We start from the raw sequence: 20,319 nt of genomic DNA on the forward strand, positions 1-20,319 counted from the left end.
CCACTTGTGCTAAATAAATAAATAAATTTTAAAAATTAATAAATTCTAGAAATCAAGGAAAGGGTAAATGAGTTTTATTTTAAAATAAAATAAAAATAAAATTTAAAAATATTGTTAAACTATTATTTCTAGAGAACAAAAAGACAAAAAAAAAATCACTTAACTCCAGGAAAAATAGAATTATGTCAAAGTCTCTGTCATGTTACTAGAAAACAAGGTGCCCCACACATAAAGACTTAGCATGATAAACTGAATTGAAATAGATCAAAGCTTTACTAATAGCACAATCCTTGGCACAATACTTGGATCAATTTAATAGCCACTTAGTGAAGTGAGCAAGACATAGACAAAGGTCATTACAGTGGAAAGTAGACTGTGGTAAGACATAGAGTGAGTTAATTATATGGCCCCATTTGCCTAGGACAGTCCTCATTTATGCCTGTCATCCTGGTGTAATTATTAAAGTGAAAGGCTCTCAAATATTTTCTATCAATTATTTGAAACATTTTCAGGATCAAGGCAAAAATATTCCTTCATCTTAAAAAGGTTCTCTTTATCAACTGAGTTTAATAGCCTTATAGTTTCAGTCCTCCAGGGCTAATAACCCTGTAAAAAGACTGGCAGGTAGGAGGAATAATAAAAAGAAATACTCTCTTTTACTTTCAAAAGTATGCCAGTTTGAATGATGAATTATGTCACCTTATCCAAAACAACAACAATTATAAGGCAGATAGAATTAATATTACAGTAAAGGTACAATTTTATTTAATTCATTTGTGAAAGAGGGATAGGTTTTGTACACTGAAACTCAGATTTTTTAGGAAATGAGACAATATGCGAAGTGTGCTAAACTCTCAAAAAAAATATATTACATAAATGCAATGCCATGCTGTGATCCGAAAATGCCTGGGGGAGGAGAGGAGCAGGACTGGCTGTACAGTCAGGCTGGAACTGAAGCAGTACAGACACAAATCCTGATTCACACCCCTGCTGCTCTTCCCCCTTCCAGCGTGTAACAGTATTTAATACGAAACTCCTTTTAAGGAAAATGAAAAACTAACGTTAACAGGAATGGGAAAGGACTTTTTTTAGTGAAAATGTTTCAGATATTCTGATATTCTGACTAAATAAAGTGGAAATCATTTGGAGAAGAGGGGCTAAAAGATTTACTAGTGGAAGCAGGGGTTGTAGTAACTTCCCAGAAAAGAGGCCAAAGGTATTGGTTGAATGTTTTAAGGTCATAAGATGATTTCAAAAGTTTTTGCTATAGATCATTCATTCTCAGTTTATAAACTGGTAGTATCTAAGAGTGTGTGTATTTGCCATTTGAAACACATCTTTCCACAGAAACTTACTTTAAGTACCTACCTACTTACTGCAGTACAAAAGCCCACTTAATCCATATGTACTGAACTAGATAATACCCATGGTGTTTCTCAAATGACATCCCACTAAAGACACATCAAGAAGAGGGTATATCCATTTAATACATCAGAGTCAGAGGGGAGAGGCAAGAACATCTGGATGGCAAGACATGGTAGGGTAGGAGTAAGTCTTTTGGTTTCTATGGTGGTTGCTTTGAGGGACAAGAAAATACATGAATAGAAACAGGCTAGGAGAGGGGTGCCTGCGTGGCCCAGTCAGTTAGGTGTCCAACTCTTGATCTCAACTCAGGTCTTGATCTCAGGGTTGCAAGTTCAGGCCCCATATTTGGCTCCATGTTGGGCATGGAGCCAATTTAAAAACATTTTTAATAAAAAATATAAATAAAGAGATAGATAGATATAGATAGATAGATAGATAGATAGATAGATAAGATAGATAGATAGATAGATAGATAGATAGATAGATAGATAGATATAGATAGGAAGGAAGGAAGGAAGGAAGGAAGGAAGGAAGGAAGGAAGGAAGGAAGGAAGGAAGGAATGAGTGAGTCTGGGAGAATCCGTTCTTACCAAATATCATAAACAGAAAAATAATAGCAGTTAGTAAATTAACTGGAAAAGCAAGACACAGAGAAGGAAGCCCAGTAAAGAGACACTACAATTGTCAAGACAAGACATAAAGAGCCTAGATATTCAACTAAACAAGTGCTGAGGCAAGGAAACAAACTTAGAACTCAAGAAATATCCTAAGTACAACTATAAAATAATAAAGACACTTTCTCAAGATCTGTCTCAATAATTTAGACAAGGATTCTTAACCAGTCTAGGTTACAGAATCATTTTACTTTTTAATGAAAGCCAAGAATCCTCCTCCCACCAAAATACATGCACACCCTGCTTTCCAGTAACAATTAATATATTACTATCATAATTACTGTGTCACACATTTACAACTTCCAGTAGAGCATATTAAGAAAATTTTAAGGTAGAACTTGGGCAAAGTGAAATCACAAAGTACAGGGGCAGGAAACAAAATATTTTATAAGATCATTACAATAGCCAAATATAAATATGCCTGAAATTATAAAAACTGCTATAAAAGTATAGTCCAGGGACACATGGGTGGCTCAGTGGTTGAGCACCTGCCTTTGGCTCAGGTCGTGATCCTGGGGTCCTGGGATCAAGTCCCACATCAGGCTTCCTGCAGGAAGCCTGCTTCTCCCTCTGCCTGTGTCTCTGCCTCTCTCTCTGCATGTCTCTCATGAATAAATAAATAAAATAATTTTTAAAAAAGAAAAGTATAGTGCAAAAACAACTCTAAGACTTATTAAAGGATAATGTGGGCATCAGAATCACCAGAAGATTTGTTAAGATACAGATTTCTGGGCCCCACTGCCACATTTCTCACTCAGTAGGTGTGGGATGGGTCCTGAGAATTTGCATTTCCAAAAGTTGCTGCTTTGTCCAGGGAACATACTTTGATTGATTTTTAGCAATCTCTCTCTGGGAGCACCCTCCCACTCTGAGGGAAGCCCACTGCCATATTATAAGCTGTCCTGTGGAGAGAGCCATGTGGCAGGTTAACTGTTACTTCCAACCAACAACCAGTGAAGACCTGTGGGGCCAAGAGCCACATGAGGAGGCGCTGAAGTGGATCCACCACATATCAGGTCCTGAGGAAATTACAATACCAGGTGACATCTTAATAGCAGCTTCAATGAAAGATCCATAGCCAGAAGACTCAGTTGAGCTGCACCTAGATTTCAGACCCAAAGAAACTGAGATGATAAACGTACGCTGCTGTAAGCCACCAAGTTTGGGGCAGGGAGGGAATCTGTTACTTGGCAAACGATACTACGTAAGTTAAAATCTTAACTTAAAATGTTCAGTAAAAAAAAAAACAAAAAAACAAAAAACATGCATTTATTCCTTTGGAAATAGTACTCCACATAATTCAAAACTCATTGATACTATTTTAAAGAGTAGGTTTTTCTAACCCTACTTTTGCCTACTGTAGCAACTGTCCTTGTTTCACACACACCCATCTATGCTGTTAATGAAGTCTTCTAAGAAGTGTATAGACAAATGATGACAGAAGTGCTTTTCAGGCAGATTAGCTAAATGTAAGAAAAACTGAAATACCAGGTACAACCAGGTTTTTAATATAAGCTGGTTTTAAAATTAATTAATTATATATATATGTGTGTATATATATATTTCAAACTGATAACATAAATTAAAACTACTTATTCCAAATGACATCAGTAAAAGGTAAGCATAGATTAAAAGGAAGAAAAATTAGGAAAAAAAATGATTTTTAAATTTTTCTTTAAAAAGAGGAAAAGTAAAAACAAATGAAGTTCATACACACTAGAAACTGTAAAAGTTTTCAGTCACAAAGCAGACAGTAACAATGTAAATTCTCATTGCTTCCTACACTGTGTTCAGGTCAATGAAACCATTCATTTCTCTTATTTAAAGTATTTCTTAATCAAGTACCTACACCTTCCAAAATATCTTCAATATTGGCAGAATAGAGGAACTTGACTGTAATCAAAAACTCAATCTAAACAGGTCACAGATTGAGCATACACTGACATCTAATCTTTTTTGATAGTGGGCCAGAAGACAATGACCTGAAGAGCAAAAGCTTAACATCCTGTTCCTTATCTAATACACTCATGTCCTCTATTTTCAATTTGAGAATAGCTCTGAAAAACTGCCAAATATTTACTCTCTTACTTGTCCAAGTACTGCATACAATACACACTTTAAATGTTATGAGGCCTACTGAGAGCATCCTATTCAAAATTACAGCTACCCATCATCGATCTGTCCTCATCCCCCTCTTTCCTGCTTATTTTGTTTGTTTGTCTGCCTTTTCACAAGCACCCAACAGAATGTCCACTTAAGGGCTTGAAGATTTATGTGGGACTCTGTTATGTATTTGAGTATCCAGCAAAAACAGATCTTCAAATATAAACTCAATATTAAGTGCATGAATAAATTAGAAGAGTAAATGCTTTCTTATATGACCAAAAACAAAAACAAAAGCAGAAGCAGAAGCACTAAAGAGGAAAAAATTAAGTTTTCAAGTAACATTTTCAAATGCTCAATATTTTTCTAAATTTTAAAAAGTAACATTTTAAGCCAAAAATCACAAGAAATTAAGTACTTTAATTTTTTTAATTTTAAGGTTTCCTATTAAACTCATGAAGTTTTCTAATGATGATTGCTAGAAGCCCATAACAATATTACCATTTACCTCTTTAAAGAAGAGACACTTCAACAAGAAACACAAATCAAGATGTAGCTATGCTGAACAGAAGGCACTGAAATAGTCCAAGAACCACAGAATTAACAACTCATCCCTTTAAGCCTACAACATGCCACAGTCTAAATCAGTACCTCCAATACAAATCAATTTAATCTATACATGGGATGTTACGTTTTTTAGAAGTCACATTAAAAAATAAAAAGAAACATGTGACTTTAGTTTTATATCATATTTTATGTAATCCAGTATGTCCATAATACTATCATTTCCAACAGGTAATCAATATTTTAAAGTCTAAGTATTTTAATATTTCTCATATTCAAAATTTGAAATGTATTTTACACTTATCTCAATTTTAAGCACCCAACAGCCAAATATAGCTAGTAGCTACCATACAGGATGCTGTAAGGTACTAATAAAATATAAAGACATACCTTATTTGCTTTTGAAAATTAATATTAGAAGAGATACGGAGAGAAGAATAACATGTCCTATTTCTAAACATTAAAGCTCACCTATCATACTCACAGATTTCTAAGTTCTTTTAACATAAACTTTACATTTTAACATATAAGGTTTTTAATTCTAACTTTTATTATAAAATGTTTAGAATTCCACTGAAATTTAAAAGACTCAAGATATATTCCACTGAAGTATAAATTATATAGCCATGCTTGCTTACTTTGGCACAGTAATAATGATAACACTTCACACATTTGAGCATTTAATATCTGATGATGAGGTTAAAAAGATTAAAATAACTTGTAATTCGAGGAACTATTACGCAATCAGATACATTTAAATAGGCTGTCAAATACCTGCATAAGCTTACTTAATCCTTCTCTGTCTATATATTATACACAAGTTTAACAGATCTTTCCTTGGAAGGTATTTTTAATAATTAAAAAAATGTGAATTTTTGCTCTTTTTTTTTTTTTTAGATTTAAATGTTTCTGTAATTGTGATATGATATTGTGATATTTGATCTTTGTCCTTGGTTCCTGGCACAGAGCTCTTCAAATCCTTGGAACTTCCTGACTGTAAGGGGGGTATTTTGCCCCTTTTGATCACACCTGAGTTCATGCTAAAAGAGGACTTAGAACAGGGCCTCTCAATCACCCTGGGATGGGGCTAGTCAGCAGAAAGACCAAATGATTAGAGGGTTAGGATTTTCAGTCCCACCCACCTGACCACTGAGAAAATTGAGTTCTATAAAAACAGAGAAATCTATTCCATGCTTTTTCCTCTTAGCTTCTGGTGTCACCAGTAATCCTTGCCATTTCCTGACTTTTGGCTCCATAACTCCAATCTCTGCCTCCACTGTCATAGGTTCATCTTTTCCCCAGTGTCTGTGTCACCATGTGGTGCTCTCCTCTCTTACACAGATACCAGTCCTATTGGATTAAGGGTCTACACTACTCCAGTACAGCCCTATCATAACTAATTACATCTGAAATTACCCTACTTCCAAATAAGATCACATTCTAAGTTACTGGAAGTTAAGACTTCAAAATATGATTTTTCGTGGGAGATACATTTTAACCTGTAACTTGGACCTTTACCAAAAAAGTCTGATGACACCGGATTGAAAAGAATTAAAACTAGGGAGAAGTAGGTCTAGAAGTGCTACTGAACAGTGAGAGATTGTTCACTGTTCTCTCACTGAGCAGGGGAGCTGGGATTTTATTTTAGACAAACTAACTTGAAAGCAAAAGAGCGAGCCCCCAAAAAACGTCAAGCAGAAAACAATATATGTAGGTCAGGAATCTGCACTGGCTTAGTGATGCAAGAATCAACTGCAGCCTACAAAAGGATGAGCATTCCCAAGGTAAACCTGTTACAGAGGAGGTCAAGAATTAACCTTTAGAGAATGCTACCATTAGTTAACAATGTGATTAGAGAATGTCACTGTTATGTAACTTTAAATGATGATGAAGAAAAATGTAATTTAGCATCATATAAACTAAAAGAGAAGCATCTCAATCATGACAAATTTAAGAAAGAGATTGAAGAGGCCTAAAAAACCAACAAGGCTCTGGGCTAGAGTAAGACTCCAACCAAATAAAGAAAAAGACTTCTATTGAGAAACTAAGAGGGATCTACACAGATGTGAAGGGGAAAATGATAATGCTTAAGAAATAAAACATGATTTATTTGTACAGTAGGTACAGATTACATGGATGACCCCCAATAAATCACATCTCCTGGCATTCATGCCCTTATATAATCTTCTCCCACCCAGACTGTGAGCTAGCCAAATAACTTGTTTTAAGCCAATTTGATATTAACAGGCACTGGCAAGCAGAAGCATGACAAGTACTTTCACACAAGAACTTGTTTTCCTGGAACACTATCCCCTGGAAGCCAGCTGCCATGCTGTAAGGAAGCTTGAGCTAGATTCTGAATGATGAGAGGTCACATGGGGAGAGACTGCAAAGGCTGAGAGGCCATCATTCCAGCCCCAGCAGAATGCAACCTCCACAGTGACCTCAGCCCATAAAAGAGAGGAATGGAAAATGTACCCGGCTGAGCCCAGTTAACCTAGAGGATCAGGAGAAATGATTAAAAAATAAATAAAAATTTAAAAAAGACTGTTGTCATCCTAAGCCACTAAGCTTTGTGGTGGTTTGTAAAGCAGTGATAGATAATAACCAATAGAACAGGATGTATGCTTGATAAATGCAAGAACATAAGACTGAGGATTCTTATAAAAGTGGGAAGACTTGTATATGCATGAAGAAAAAAGGAAAACCATGTAAATACAAAGGGTAAAATTAGAATGCAAAGAGAAAAACTAAAGATACTAAAGATGAAGTGGAGTCACATGATGAATAACGGGAAAATTTAAGAGAATTAACAGGGAAAGCTTTCCACCTACTTCATCACTTTCATCTACTTCAATTCCACCATCTTTGTCATCATCCATCTGTTTATGTATTGTCTGAAGAGCTTCCAGACTGAATCTGTCTTCTTCTGTGAAGCATGGTGGACTCAGTGACAGGCAGGGATCTGAAACAGAATAAAAGGGGCCATCACTAACTCACTATACCAAAACGTAGGCTATAGTTAAGAGAATATAATTTAAAAGAAAAATAACAAATTAAATTTCAGACCAAGTCAAATCAAAAGGTTTTTAAAAGTCTAGCAGTCACCAAAAGTATAATATATGAACACAACTCACTAAAAATATGTAACTTAATTCAATGAATATTAGGCAATTACAACCACAAGTAACTCCAGTACTGACTTCAAGCTGCCTGCATTCTTCACATCTTGAACCACTTTCTTTTTTTTTTAAGATTTTATTTATTTGTTCATGAGAGACAGGGAGAGAGAGAGAGAGAGAGAGAGAGAGAGAGGGCAGAGACACAGGCAGAGGGAGAAGCAGGCTCCATGCAGGAAGCCCGATGTGGGACTTGATCCCGGGACTCCAGGATCACGCCCTGGGCCAAAGGCAGGCGCTAAACCGCTGAGCCACCCAGGGATTCCCACGTATTCCCCCTCACCAAAAATAGAAGCCCCTCCTAAAAAACAAAAACAAAAACAAAAACAAAAACTAAAAACCACAGAATACAAAGCCCTATTTTTGAAGAATTCAGTTTAATTAAAATGTGAATCCTAGGAAAATACCTCAGAGAATACAGAGAAAGGGATATACAGAAGAGTCACATGATACTTAGAAACTTTTTTTCACTTTTCTATTTAAAAATCAGAGCCTACCCATATGAATACCTTTTAAAATACATAAATTTAACAAGGCAAAACTGAAGAAAAAGACTGAATTTTTAAAAATCATATTCTTCATTTTTTTAATATATATTTATTGGTTAAACCTTTTTGTACGGTAAATATATAAATGTCTACATTCAGGCTTTCAAAACCTAAAACAACTAACTTAGAGACAATTTAAGGCTTTTCGAAGCTTAAAATTGAATTAATAAAAGTTAACTGTTGACTCAAATAGCCTATACACTAAAATGAAAAAATTCTGCCAAAATTTCACTTACACCCTATCTGACCGACTGGAGGACTGATGAAGTTCAAGGACTTCTAACTATTTTACCAGGTCACTAAAATACCCTTTTTAACATCATCAGATCCACATGTATTCCAGAAATAGACATAGCCTGGTCTTCTCAACAGTAGTTAAAAATCTACTTTATCATTCTGGCCCTGTTATAAATTAACTGCCTGATTTTGTATAAATCACTTGTCCTTGTGTCTTAGTTACCACACCTCTAAAATAAAGTAGTCAAGATGTGTACTAAGATCTACTACAGTTAGAATGGCCTAAGAAATAATCTAATTCTGTGCTTAGGAAAAAAAAATTGCAAGAAGCCACTACTGGAAACCAATTAATGGTTTTTTAGGTTTTGTTTTGTTTTTTAAATAATGCAAATCTGTATTACCTACATGTTCCAGTTGTAACTCATTTTGGGAAGTTAACATTTTTAATAGTTTTAATTCAAAATCTAATTTTAATTTCTTTAGTCTTAGAAGAGAAGCAAAGAGAAAAGGAAACTTTAAAAGGGGAAACGCAATCCTAAATTATATGGTGTGTGCGCATGTGTGTGTCTATGTGTGTAGTGTGTGTGTGTGTATTTAAAACTCTAATCAAGGTTTGCTAAAACCTAAGAACTTACAGGCACAATGGTCAATTATGATCCCTACTTCACAAAACAACCAGAACCCTGATATTCCTAGAAGTTCACATTCATTTGTACTTATTTTGAATGGATGTGAAGTAAAAGATAAGCTCCCACGTTACCATAATACATGGAATAAAGAGGACCTGAATACAATATGTTACTGCCTCCAGCAAACCTATTTTTTTACATACTTCATTTTGCTAATAAATATATGAAGTGAAAATGTTATTGCAATGATTATACAAGGGTTGGCATTTGATTAAATAGGCTTTGTTGTTAACTGTGTCAAACTCTAAAAGAAGTGAATGATGAAGGCTCTAAAAACTTTATAAAGCTTTAAAAGAAAATTAGGAGTAACATATGATCTGAAGAAATTCATATAAAAATAAAATTGGTATTTTTGTACTTAAAATTAATTTATTTAATAAAACACTACGTTTGGAGGTCTGTTTCAGGATGTAACTTCTCCAGAAGAGTTTCTGTACAATACCTGTACTATCTTCTAGGGATTAGTTCCTTCTCTAAACACTAGTCCATCCACTCAACAAACATCTATTGATCATCTACATGTGTCAGGCACTGGAAATACCATAATGAAAAAAGAAATAAAAATTCCTCAGTAGCAGCATCGTGGGGAAGGTGAGTATAATAAGATAAATAAATAAAAGGTAGAGCATGTTAGCAGTGGTAAATATTAAGGAGAAAAATAAAGAGCAGATCTGAAATGCCAAGGAACTTGAAATCTGATTATATTTTATTCTCAAATCATTCAACCTAAGTCCTCTTTTGATGTTGTACTTTATCAATCTCTAACTGCTTCATGGGTCATTTTGCCTACAAAACTGAACTTATGAAAAAAGCAGGAACCATGTACTATTTCTCATGCTCATAATACTCAGGACTTAGCTAGGCAATTTTATGTCTCTGATAAATTGTTACTTCATACAGTAACTCAATCATAAACTTCTAGGCTTCTATACTGTGCAAACTAATGACAGGCATGAGGAATTAAAAGAGATATTAAGAGTATCCTGTACTCAAAAAAAAGCTCACAGTCTAGTGAGAAGGGAAGCATGTGGACTACTATATTAGGTTAGGAACGACTGAACACACTACTTGCATGGTGTTAGAGGAGAGGAAGGAAGGAAATGCCATTGGTTAGTATGTCTGGAGTACAAAGAATATATAGAAAAAAGAAAAGAGATCAAGTAAAAGATTGGTAAGAAGGGGCCAGATCTCTAAGAGTCGTTTTCCAAACTAAGGAATTTGAATTTTTATACTGAAAACTATGAGAAGCCCATAGATTTTCAAGAAGCCTAACACAATCAGATTCGCTATAGAAAGATCATTCTGGTGACAGTGGAAAATAGAATGGAGGCAAGGCTAGGAGGCACAGCTGTCAGGAAGTGCTACTGTAATCCTAGCAGCATGCAATACTCCCTGCCTCCAAGGAATGGAGGAGGGAAATGATGAACATTGCTCTAGGATTTGGTGTTTTGCCATGCTGGAGCAGAAGGAAAGGAAAGATAGGAGTTGAAGTTACGGCAAGAGGATCCATTTCCTTAAATAAAATTTTATCTCCTTTTGGTACAGTGATGTAAAGACTACAAATCTAACTTAGAATAGTTGAGAATTCTGAACCCCATTACCTGTTCTAAAGTCTTTTTCACTTCTTTCTCAATTGTTTCCCTTCTAGGTTAATTCAGCAAAGTCATCATTTTAACTCAAATTAGCTGACCTAAATTTATTTTCAAATACACAATCTATTACAAAAGATCTGTGTATATAATGAATCTGGTATAATGGTTTCTTTTTTTTTTTTTTAATTTTTTTTTTAATTTTTATTTATTTATGATAGGCACACAGTGAGAGAGAGAGAGAGAGGCAGAGACACAGGCAGAGGGAGAAGCAGGCTCCATGCACCGGGAGCCCGACGTGGGATTGGATCCCGGGTCTCCAGGATCGCGCCCTGGGCCAAAGGCAGGCGCCAAACCGCTGCGCCACCCAGGGATCCCTGGTATAATGGTTTCAAAGACAACTGCCAAAATACCAAAATGGTTCTCCTTTGCCAACATCTCATTGATACCTACATTACCTACCCAAAATGCACCAGTGCATATCATGTACTCCATAACCAGAAACATGTTTCAGATATCTAAACTGAATTTATTTGTTCAGTTAAACATGATATGGAGTTCCTAATAATGTGCCAGACCCAGTGCTTGATGCTGGACAGCCACATGACAAGACAAATTTCCTCTGCTCCATGCCCTCACTTTGTGTTAAATGCAATATAGTGTGACAATCTTTTTAGCATTGTACAATGAGCATTCCTTTCTTTTCTCTGAATCAAGAACAGCACTTTCTACTAAAGAAAAAGAAATCAGCCGAAATAGAATAAAACTTAACCAAAGTCAGCAACCAACACCACTCTTAAATTCCAACTGGTCTTCCTCTCCTTGAGGCCAAACAAATGCTGGGTCTGATTCTGCAGAAATAAAGTTTAATGAACTAAAATGATTTCACCTCGGGCTGTGTGGCTCAGTCGTGTCCGAATCTTGATTTCAGCTCAGGTCATGATCCCACAGTCATGAGACTGGGCCCGTTAATTGGGATCTGCGCTCCACGTGAAGTCTGCTTGAGATTCTCCCTCTCCCTCTGCCCCTCCCCATTCTTTCTCTCTAAAATAAAATCTTAAAAAATTTAAATGATTTTACCTAATAAGAAACACCTATTACATTCTAGAACCAATGCTATTTTATGTTCATAACTTAATTCCTACAACCCAGTGTAAGACACATATTTTCTCCATTTTTCAGAGAGGAAAGGAGATTCATGAGTAACCTGCTCAAGATCACATCCCCAGAAACAGCAGAGCTAGAATTCAAATGAAGTCTTCAGGACTCCAATCCATGCTTCAACGTCAATATAATGAAAGTAAATGGTTCGGTGTCTCAGCATCAGAGGAGAATAAAATATTGCTACCACAGATACTGTCAGGACCTGAGGAGCTGAGAATACCAGGAAGCATAAATGTGTCCCACAGAAGGGGATCACTAGACAGTCCATGAACAATATTGAGAATGTAGAATATATATCTATACTTCCTACATTACCTTTTTCATAACATCTCCACTTCAAGTCACACTCCTCTTGAACAAACCTTGATAGCAAGTTTATTACCACAGTGACTGACATATTTATTGAATGATTTAAATATGCATAAATATTAGAAGCCAAATAAATGAATTTCTGAATATAAATTATCTAGCAAATGTATAGATGCCAGACTCTAGGTTAGAAGCCAGATATACAAAAAGTAAAACAAGTAAATAAAGTTAAATATGGCAAGTGCAATGACAGATGTATAATAAATATATAATGGTTGCAAAACTAAGGGAATGGTACTATCTAGGACTAGCAAGAAAAAATTCAAGGAGAAGTGATATTTTAAAAGTGAGCAAGTGTTCTCTAGGAAGACATGCAGAGGCAGGAACATAATCTGCTAATAGTTATTATACTAACAAAATAATGATGACAATAATTACTAATTACAGTGTGTCTATTATATCCAACTACATATAAATTACATATTATACATTTGACTTTCCTAGAAAGTAAGCACTATTATTCTCATTTAATTGAATAACTAAGAGAAAAAACTGACAAGATCAGTGAGGGCCAGATTATAAAGGAATTATTCTCAAAGTGAAAATAAAGGAGAAAAATTATTAATACACACTTAATAATAAATATTACTCACTGAAAGCTCCTGCTTATAGTTTCCTTGGCCTGCAAAGTTCTTCTCCCAAATCCACCCAGTTGGGTAACTGCTTTCATTCAAAGTCAAATTTGTTTCTCCTCAAAGGCTATCTTATTTCCTATCTAAAACAGCCTTTGCTTTGATTCCCTCTACTTCCTGTATTGTTCTTTAGAGACTGTATCACAGTGCATTATATTATATATTTATGTATTTGCTTACTGTCCAACTCCCCCACTGTAATGCAATCACGAGATTATAGGCTTTTGTTCTGATCACTGCTCTTTCCTAAATGCCTAGAACCGTGTCTGGCTCACAGCAAGTGCTCAAAAAACATTTGTTTACTTAATCACTAACCTAATTGGTTTTCAATATAAATGTATGAAAGACAGAAACCTTTCAAGAAATTACACGGCTGATGAAAAAACTAAAATGTAGAGAATGACAAAACTTTTTACCTTTATGACACTATATTAAATATACTTAATAGAAATCTACTAACATTACTGCTTCAATTAAAATCATTCAATGGCCCCCTAGAACCTAAAGTCTATTTACTCATCATCAAATATTAATGTTTAAATATCTATTGAACAAAATATAGAAGATATTATCCAATAATAATCAAGGGAAACTTTAATAATATATTTAAGATGATCTTTCTCAAAGCTTTTACACTCACAATAAAGATGAGACTTTATAGGGGAAAAGATTAAGCAAATTTTATTGATTACTATATATTATTACTAATATATATGTATATTATTATTATTATACATTATTACACCTAATAAATAATGATGCCTGACTTTAAATGTAAGCAATTACATTTTTGATGGCATTAAGAAAGAGAAATTGGATTTTAATAAATGGGATTAGAAAAAAGAAAAAAACAAGAACTCAAACAGGCAGTAAGAGGAGCTCTGGGACCCACAAAGAGTAGTTTGACTAACTGACGGATTCTCAACTGAAAGCGCCACTCAGTGCTTTGCCTTCCCCCTCCCACTCACCTCTCTACACTGCTACTATGGACAGCCAGTTGGAGGGGTATGGAGACCAAGAACGTTAAGCAACTAGAACGCATGGGGCCAATTCCACAGAACAGAGAACGCCTAGTCCTCAGCTATGCCAACAGTTGCCCCAAAGAGAGAAAGAAAACACTGGCTGGCAACTGATGGATGGAGGAGCAGCAGGATATGAATCTGCAAAGACAGCCTGGAGTTATCAGTGAAGGACAATGAATCTCTGAAAGAGGTGTCTAAAAGAAGCCATTGATTTTTAAGTAGAACTGTAACATGACGACAAATGTAATAGAAATTACAACTTCTATTTTGTGTAGTGCTTTCAAGGTCAAAATATGTTTTCCCATATAGTCAGTTTTATTTTAATCTAGAGAAGAAACCACAGCTTTAGTTTACATACTTGTTACCAATGAGTGTCTGTTCCAACAGTCCAGGCAGGAAGTAAAAGAATAGAAGCCACAATCATGGCAGTGAAGATAGACAGAAAAGGTCATAGGGAAGTAACAACTGAATGTAATCAAAGAAAGGGGACAAATATAATTGACATTTCAGACCTACAAGTCCAGGCAAAAAAAAAAAATGCTCGGCCCAACCAGACAACATAGTTACAAAATGTGTTAAATGGGATTCCATTCCATTCAGCCTTCCATATTTAAGAGGAATAAATATTAAATATTTATGCCATATCTTTTATTTTCTCGTCCCGTTCAATTGATGTATGTAGAGAATATGGTTTAGAAACTAAGAAAACAAGAGCTTCAGAAGTAACTGCAGCTGAAAAAGTAAATCCAGTCTTTAGAGCTAGTTTCCCTCCTATAATGCCCTTAAGGTCAGCAAATTTCATGCAGAAAAGAACTAAGAAGGGGAGCCAGCCAAATCTTAATCACAAACCAATGACTGTAGCCCATTAACCATGTGCAACATCACAAACTGCCAAGAACTTGGCTTACCATACGGGCAACTATTTATGCGTCTCATGATTAGGATTTTCTTAATTACCACCACTGAAAGAAATTCTTTAAATAAATATTGTTTGTATTTAGTACTTCCATTAATAGTTCAAGCATTTAGCAAATCAAATACTCCAAAATCCAAATACTTTAAGAATAAGTGTTCTCTGAAATCCTCAGAGATAATTCTTTGGTGTCGTTTTTCAATAAACTAATGATATGATTCAAACTCAAAAGTAAATAATGTCTTGTCTTCTGATATCCTCTTTAGGGCAGAGTCTGTTTTATTCCCCTTATATTTCCAGTGTCTAACATACCACCAATACCTAGCATATAGTAGGGTTAATGGATGTTTCTCAAAAAAATCTAATAAATAAATAATAAAGGCCACTGTATACCTTTATAGAGAGAAGTTAGCTTCAACCCATTATCTGTTATATTGTCTGGTATATAGTATTCAAAATATGCCAACATTTATTAAAAGCATATTAAATACCAGAACAAATAAGAAAAAGTTGTAACTAGTATACACAATGCTATTTATCGATGCTATAAAAATGCAAGTGGAAGAACTCTAGAATCTGTAATATTTAGTCGTACAATTAAAGTTCACCAGTTAAAGAAAACAAGCCTTTACCAATAGAGGGCTGAGAAACCACTGCAGATGTACCTAATTATGCCCTTAAGTGTTGCACTGAACTGAAAATAAAAGGCCTTTACTTTAAACCACTCCTGACTGATGACTGCCTCTTGGAGCTTGCAATCTCTTTCATCACTGACTTTGTATAAAAAGTACCTATTAATTAGCCTCGACTCTTAAAAAAAGAAAGAAGTTTCCCGATTATTAGCTAAAAAGTGCCCCCACCCACCCAAAAAAAAAAAAAAAAAAAAAAAAGCCTCGCACTATACCTTCCAAATGTTTTAAATAGACCATCTGATATAAACTCAGTTACTGAGGTCCCTTCATCTTTTCCAGGAACATTTTTCTATTTATCATCTTCTGATTATTTCACTTCCACTTATTCCCCAACCCACAAAAAGCATCTTGTCATTGCCACCTCAAACAAACAGTTCCTGCTAATCTCAAAGAGCCTCTCTAAAGGCAGGAGAGAGGAAAGAATGCCTCTGCCTTGAAACTATCATAATATGAAATTCACTTACCAACACACCCCTAATCCAAAAAATATCTATATTTATATTCATGGTTAACCAATACATCCCATCAAAGCATTTAAATGAGTATTCATGCAGCTATATTTCTCTCTGCATTCACTGACAACTGCCTATTTCCATTGTGTTTTAGAAGTTCCTAGAAAGCAGTTATAGACCTTTTTATAACATTAGCTGCATCTATCATATGTGGGAAAATAATGTTGACTAGGTGCAAAAAAGAAAAAAAAAAGGTAAACAAATGCACTGATTTATTGACTACTAGTTTCCCAGGGTATTATAAACACTAGAATTTCAAATATCGGTATTATATGTGCACAGAAAAGTGCAATAACTTTGCTTACTTTTATTGAGTGAGGGAAGACTATAATTCAAAATGACAACCAGAATACTGTGAATGCATGCACCTAAGGACACTGATTTGTATACTTAAAATGGTTACATTTTACATTGTATGTATATTTTACACAATAAAGAAAAAAAGGCTATACCCAAATACAAGCTATAGAGACCAAAGATCATTAACACTATCTTACCGGTATCAATATTTTGAAAGAGAATATTGTTGTTATTGTCTAACACTGATCCAAGAGCAAGACACTGTTTCACTTCTCTCACAGTGCAAGAACTTGATAACCAAGTAAAAAATTAGTAACCCAATTTTACAGAAAGAAAAGTTGAGGAGTCTGCTCAAGGTAAAGAACTTTTTGTTTAAAGATTTGAGAGAGACAGAGAGGGGAGAAGGTGGGGGAAGAATCAAGCCGACTCCGCGCTCAGCACAGAGGCCATCACTGGGCACACTCTCATGACTCTGAGATGAGACGTGAGCTGAAACAAAGAGTCAGAAGCTTTACCTGACTTCACCACCTAGGCCCCAGGAAAAGAACTTTTCATTCCTTCTCATCCTGCCACTTACTGTACAATCTCAGGAAAGTTATTTAACTTCTTTGCCATAACTCCTGATCTGCAGAAAGGGATTAATAGCAACTTTTGCAAAGTCAATGTTAGAATTAAATGAGACATCTACAGATAAAACACCTAGTACAGTATGTGGCACATATTTGGAACTCAGCAAACAACAAACACTCAGTAGATACCTATTACTATTATCCAGAAAGGTGAAGGCATTAGCTAATCAATGGCACAACACCAAGTCTCCTGCAATCTTAGTCTTTCTATAATATTACGATTATCTTAACAGATATCAAAAACATTTTTCTCAAAAAAAATAAATAAATAAAATTAAATTTAAAACCATTTTTTCTCAATTGTACTTAACTCTAATATCTTTTAGTTGATTCTAAAACCAAATACACCCTAAAAGATATGGAGAGAAGATAAAAAGGGAATTGAGCACTTATTGGGTAATATATGCCAGGTGCTTTACTTGGTTATCTAATTCAACTTCTCTCAACAACTCTGCAATGTTGGGATCATGCTTCTTCTTTCTATGATGAATAAATCAAATTCTCATATGCAAAGAAATATGCCCAAAGTCAAAGAGCCGGTTATCTATTTGGTTGAAATTCAAAAGAACTTTATGTTTCCCCATCTCCCATAATACATATCAAAAGAAAAAGACCTCCTATTTCTAAAAATACCCTGAAAGAATAATATTCTGAAAAGAAATTCCAAAACAAGAATTCTAAAAGCAGGTTCATTAAAAGCAGTACTTATTACAAGTATATAATCTCCAAAGATTACTATATTGAAAAAGAAAAACACTTCATTTAGGTATAAGTCTTACTCTGTACTTATAGGATTAGTTTGTTTCTGCAAATAATTATTTTAGAAAGTTCTTACTGTTTCTAAGTGACAACAAATTCACACTTCCAACAGGGAAGCAGAACTCACTGCCCTACCAATTTGGTTTCAGCAACAAAAATGGGTAATTCCCCTTCCATATACTGTTCCGTAATAATGGAAGAAAGATTTACAAAGTTATACTTCATTCAATGAAAGAGGTGAGCACCAGACATATGTGTGCTTATGATAGTAGCCACAGGAGAGAAATGAGGCCACAACCAGAGACTTGAAAATTAGGATATCTGTAAATCAAATATTTCTAAGTTGGGAAATGTCTATACAATGTAGAAAGAAATAACCAGCCAACCATTTCTCTTATGGAAATCACCTCCAACAGCCACTGGTTTTGTTCTGTTTTGGGAAGGGGAAGTCTCGTAAAATGCTCCACATATTATGGGTTTGCAAATTCAGCTTCCAACACACAGAGCTCCTAAATAATAATGTGTAGTTACAAAGCTTATTGAAATCCTTATGGTAATTAAAACATCAAAACAGAATTAAGGTATCTCTGAATTTTGAAGAAATTATCTTCCCAGAATCTTTTAAAGCCTCTTTTTCTCCCCTGAGGTTTTGTGAATTTTTATTTGCTAATAAACACTGAGCACCTACCATATAACAGATTCTGTGGTCATTTTTAACATATTAATTCTAATTTTTACATTAATAAAAAACATAATTATTACTATCTGTATTTTTAAAGTAAGCAAACTGAGACTGAAATAGTTAAATCACCAAAAGACAGTCTGCATTTTAAATTTATTCATCTGGTCAGATTCACTAACTGTTTTCTTGCACTGTGTATCTAATTAGAGTTGCAGATAATATTCGTGAGAGCTGTCAGTTAAACATGGATGAACTATGGAGATTAAGTGTGTCAGTGCAAAGAAATCCTGAAATAATTGAGTACATAATAACATTTTAAGTATGAACTCACAATGAAAGTAAACCTGGTATCAGAAAAGTCCTAAGAGCAAAGGTAACGGCTCTCCTGATTCACCACTGAAGCCCTGGGGACGTAGATCTACATTTATATCATCTAATCTACACCTCTACCTAACTTATGAATAATTCAATTAAAAAGCCCAACATCGGGGGTTGTCAATTTTATCCAAAAAATTGTTTTTGTGTTTGCCAACATTTGTTTCTTTTGTCCTTCATGTCTGATGGCCAATCCCCATACCTTTCATTTCACTCACTGCTTTTATATACCCTAAAAATTCCACTGATCATTTTCTAACGCTAAGATATTCACAGACAAAATAGCCTCTTTAACACATCCAAAAGGAAGCCTCCACACCCCCTCCCTCCAACCAAAAGACATGGAAAAGCAACTGGAGATATCAGCATTTGTTAAGGAGCCTACAAAGGTCCTCACACACACACACACACACACACACACACACACACACACAAAAACAATCAGGCAAAGCATCTGTTTAGTAGTTTATGAGAGAACTGGCAGTTAATTCTAAAGATCATTAATTAATTTCAGTCTCCAATATAGTCTTTTCTATCTATCCTTTCACATGATTTTTTCGCACCACGTAGTTCTAACAACTATTTCTGCTTGACATACGTAAGCAGAAGGCAGTGAGTTCAGAATTGCAGAGGTTACTGGGGATTCCTCACATGTAGCGGACACTGCTCCTAATCGGCCTGGCAAATGTAAATCCTTCCCAGAGGAACCTCTGTACCCTAAGTGTCTACCTCAGCTCTTCAGTTGTAATGGTGTGCTGTCATCCAACAAATCAACTTTCAGGGGTTCTCACTAAACCTCAGTTTTACTAAAGGTAACACTGAAAGTAATGAAATGATTTAATCAATACATCAAAATACATGCACACAGATTAATACTGACTTTCCTATTCAGAGATTTCTCCCTCAGGAAAGAATATATACTATCCCCAACAATTCTTCCACTGTCTAGAACTCAGGGTACTCATGACTCAGCTAAAAGAATTACCCCCAAAGAATGTGCAGTGTCTTCTGCATATTCTATTAAAATGGTATAATTTCTTCCAGTTAGGGTAGATTTAAACTTTGGAAACTGCTCGGGGAATCAACTGGAAGAATATCATTTCTGCTCCAAACAATGTATCAGATACCAGTAAAGAAAAAGATTTTCTCATATGGCCAAACTTAAATTCATTAACCCTCAAACTTATTTTTATATTTTTTAGAATATGTCATTATTACCTTATTTTTAAATAACTGTGATCTAAACAATAAATGCATGATAATGTAAGTTCCTGGAGGGAGAGTATTAAAAGATAAAAAATTGGCCTGAATATAGTCAACTG

General features: G+C 34.9%; 1 protein-coding gene across 3 annotated transcripts in view; it reads right to left on the reverse strand.

Annotated features, from left to right (window-relative positions):
• Nucleotides 1-20,319, reverse strand: part of STIM2 (stromal interaction molecule 2) — a 141,050-nt gene that overhangs the window by 71,864 nt on the left and 48,867 nt on the right. For all 3 annotated transcript variants that reach the window (XM_041752709.1, XM_041752710.1, XM_041752711.1), the window contains exon 2: nucleotides 7,541-7,671. In XM_041752709.1, the coding sequence (XP_041608643.1) occupies nucleotides 7,541-7,671 (131 nt within the window). The remainder of the gene's footprint in view (nucleotides 1-7,540; nucleotides 7,672-20,319) is intronic.

This window comes from Vulpes lagopus, chromosome 4 (assembly GCF_018345385.1).
Source record: "Vulpes lagopus strain Blue_001 chromosome 4, ASM1834538v1, whole genome shotgun sequence".
In the NCBI taxonomy this organism is placed as follows: Eukaryota; Metazoa; Chordata; class Mammalia; order Carnivora; family Canidae; genus Vulpes; species Vulpes lagopus.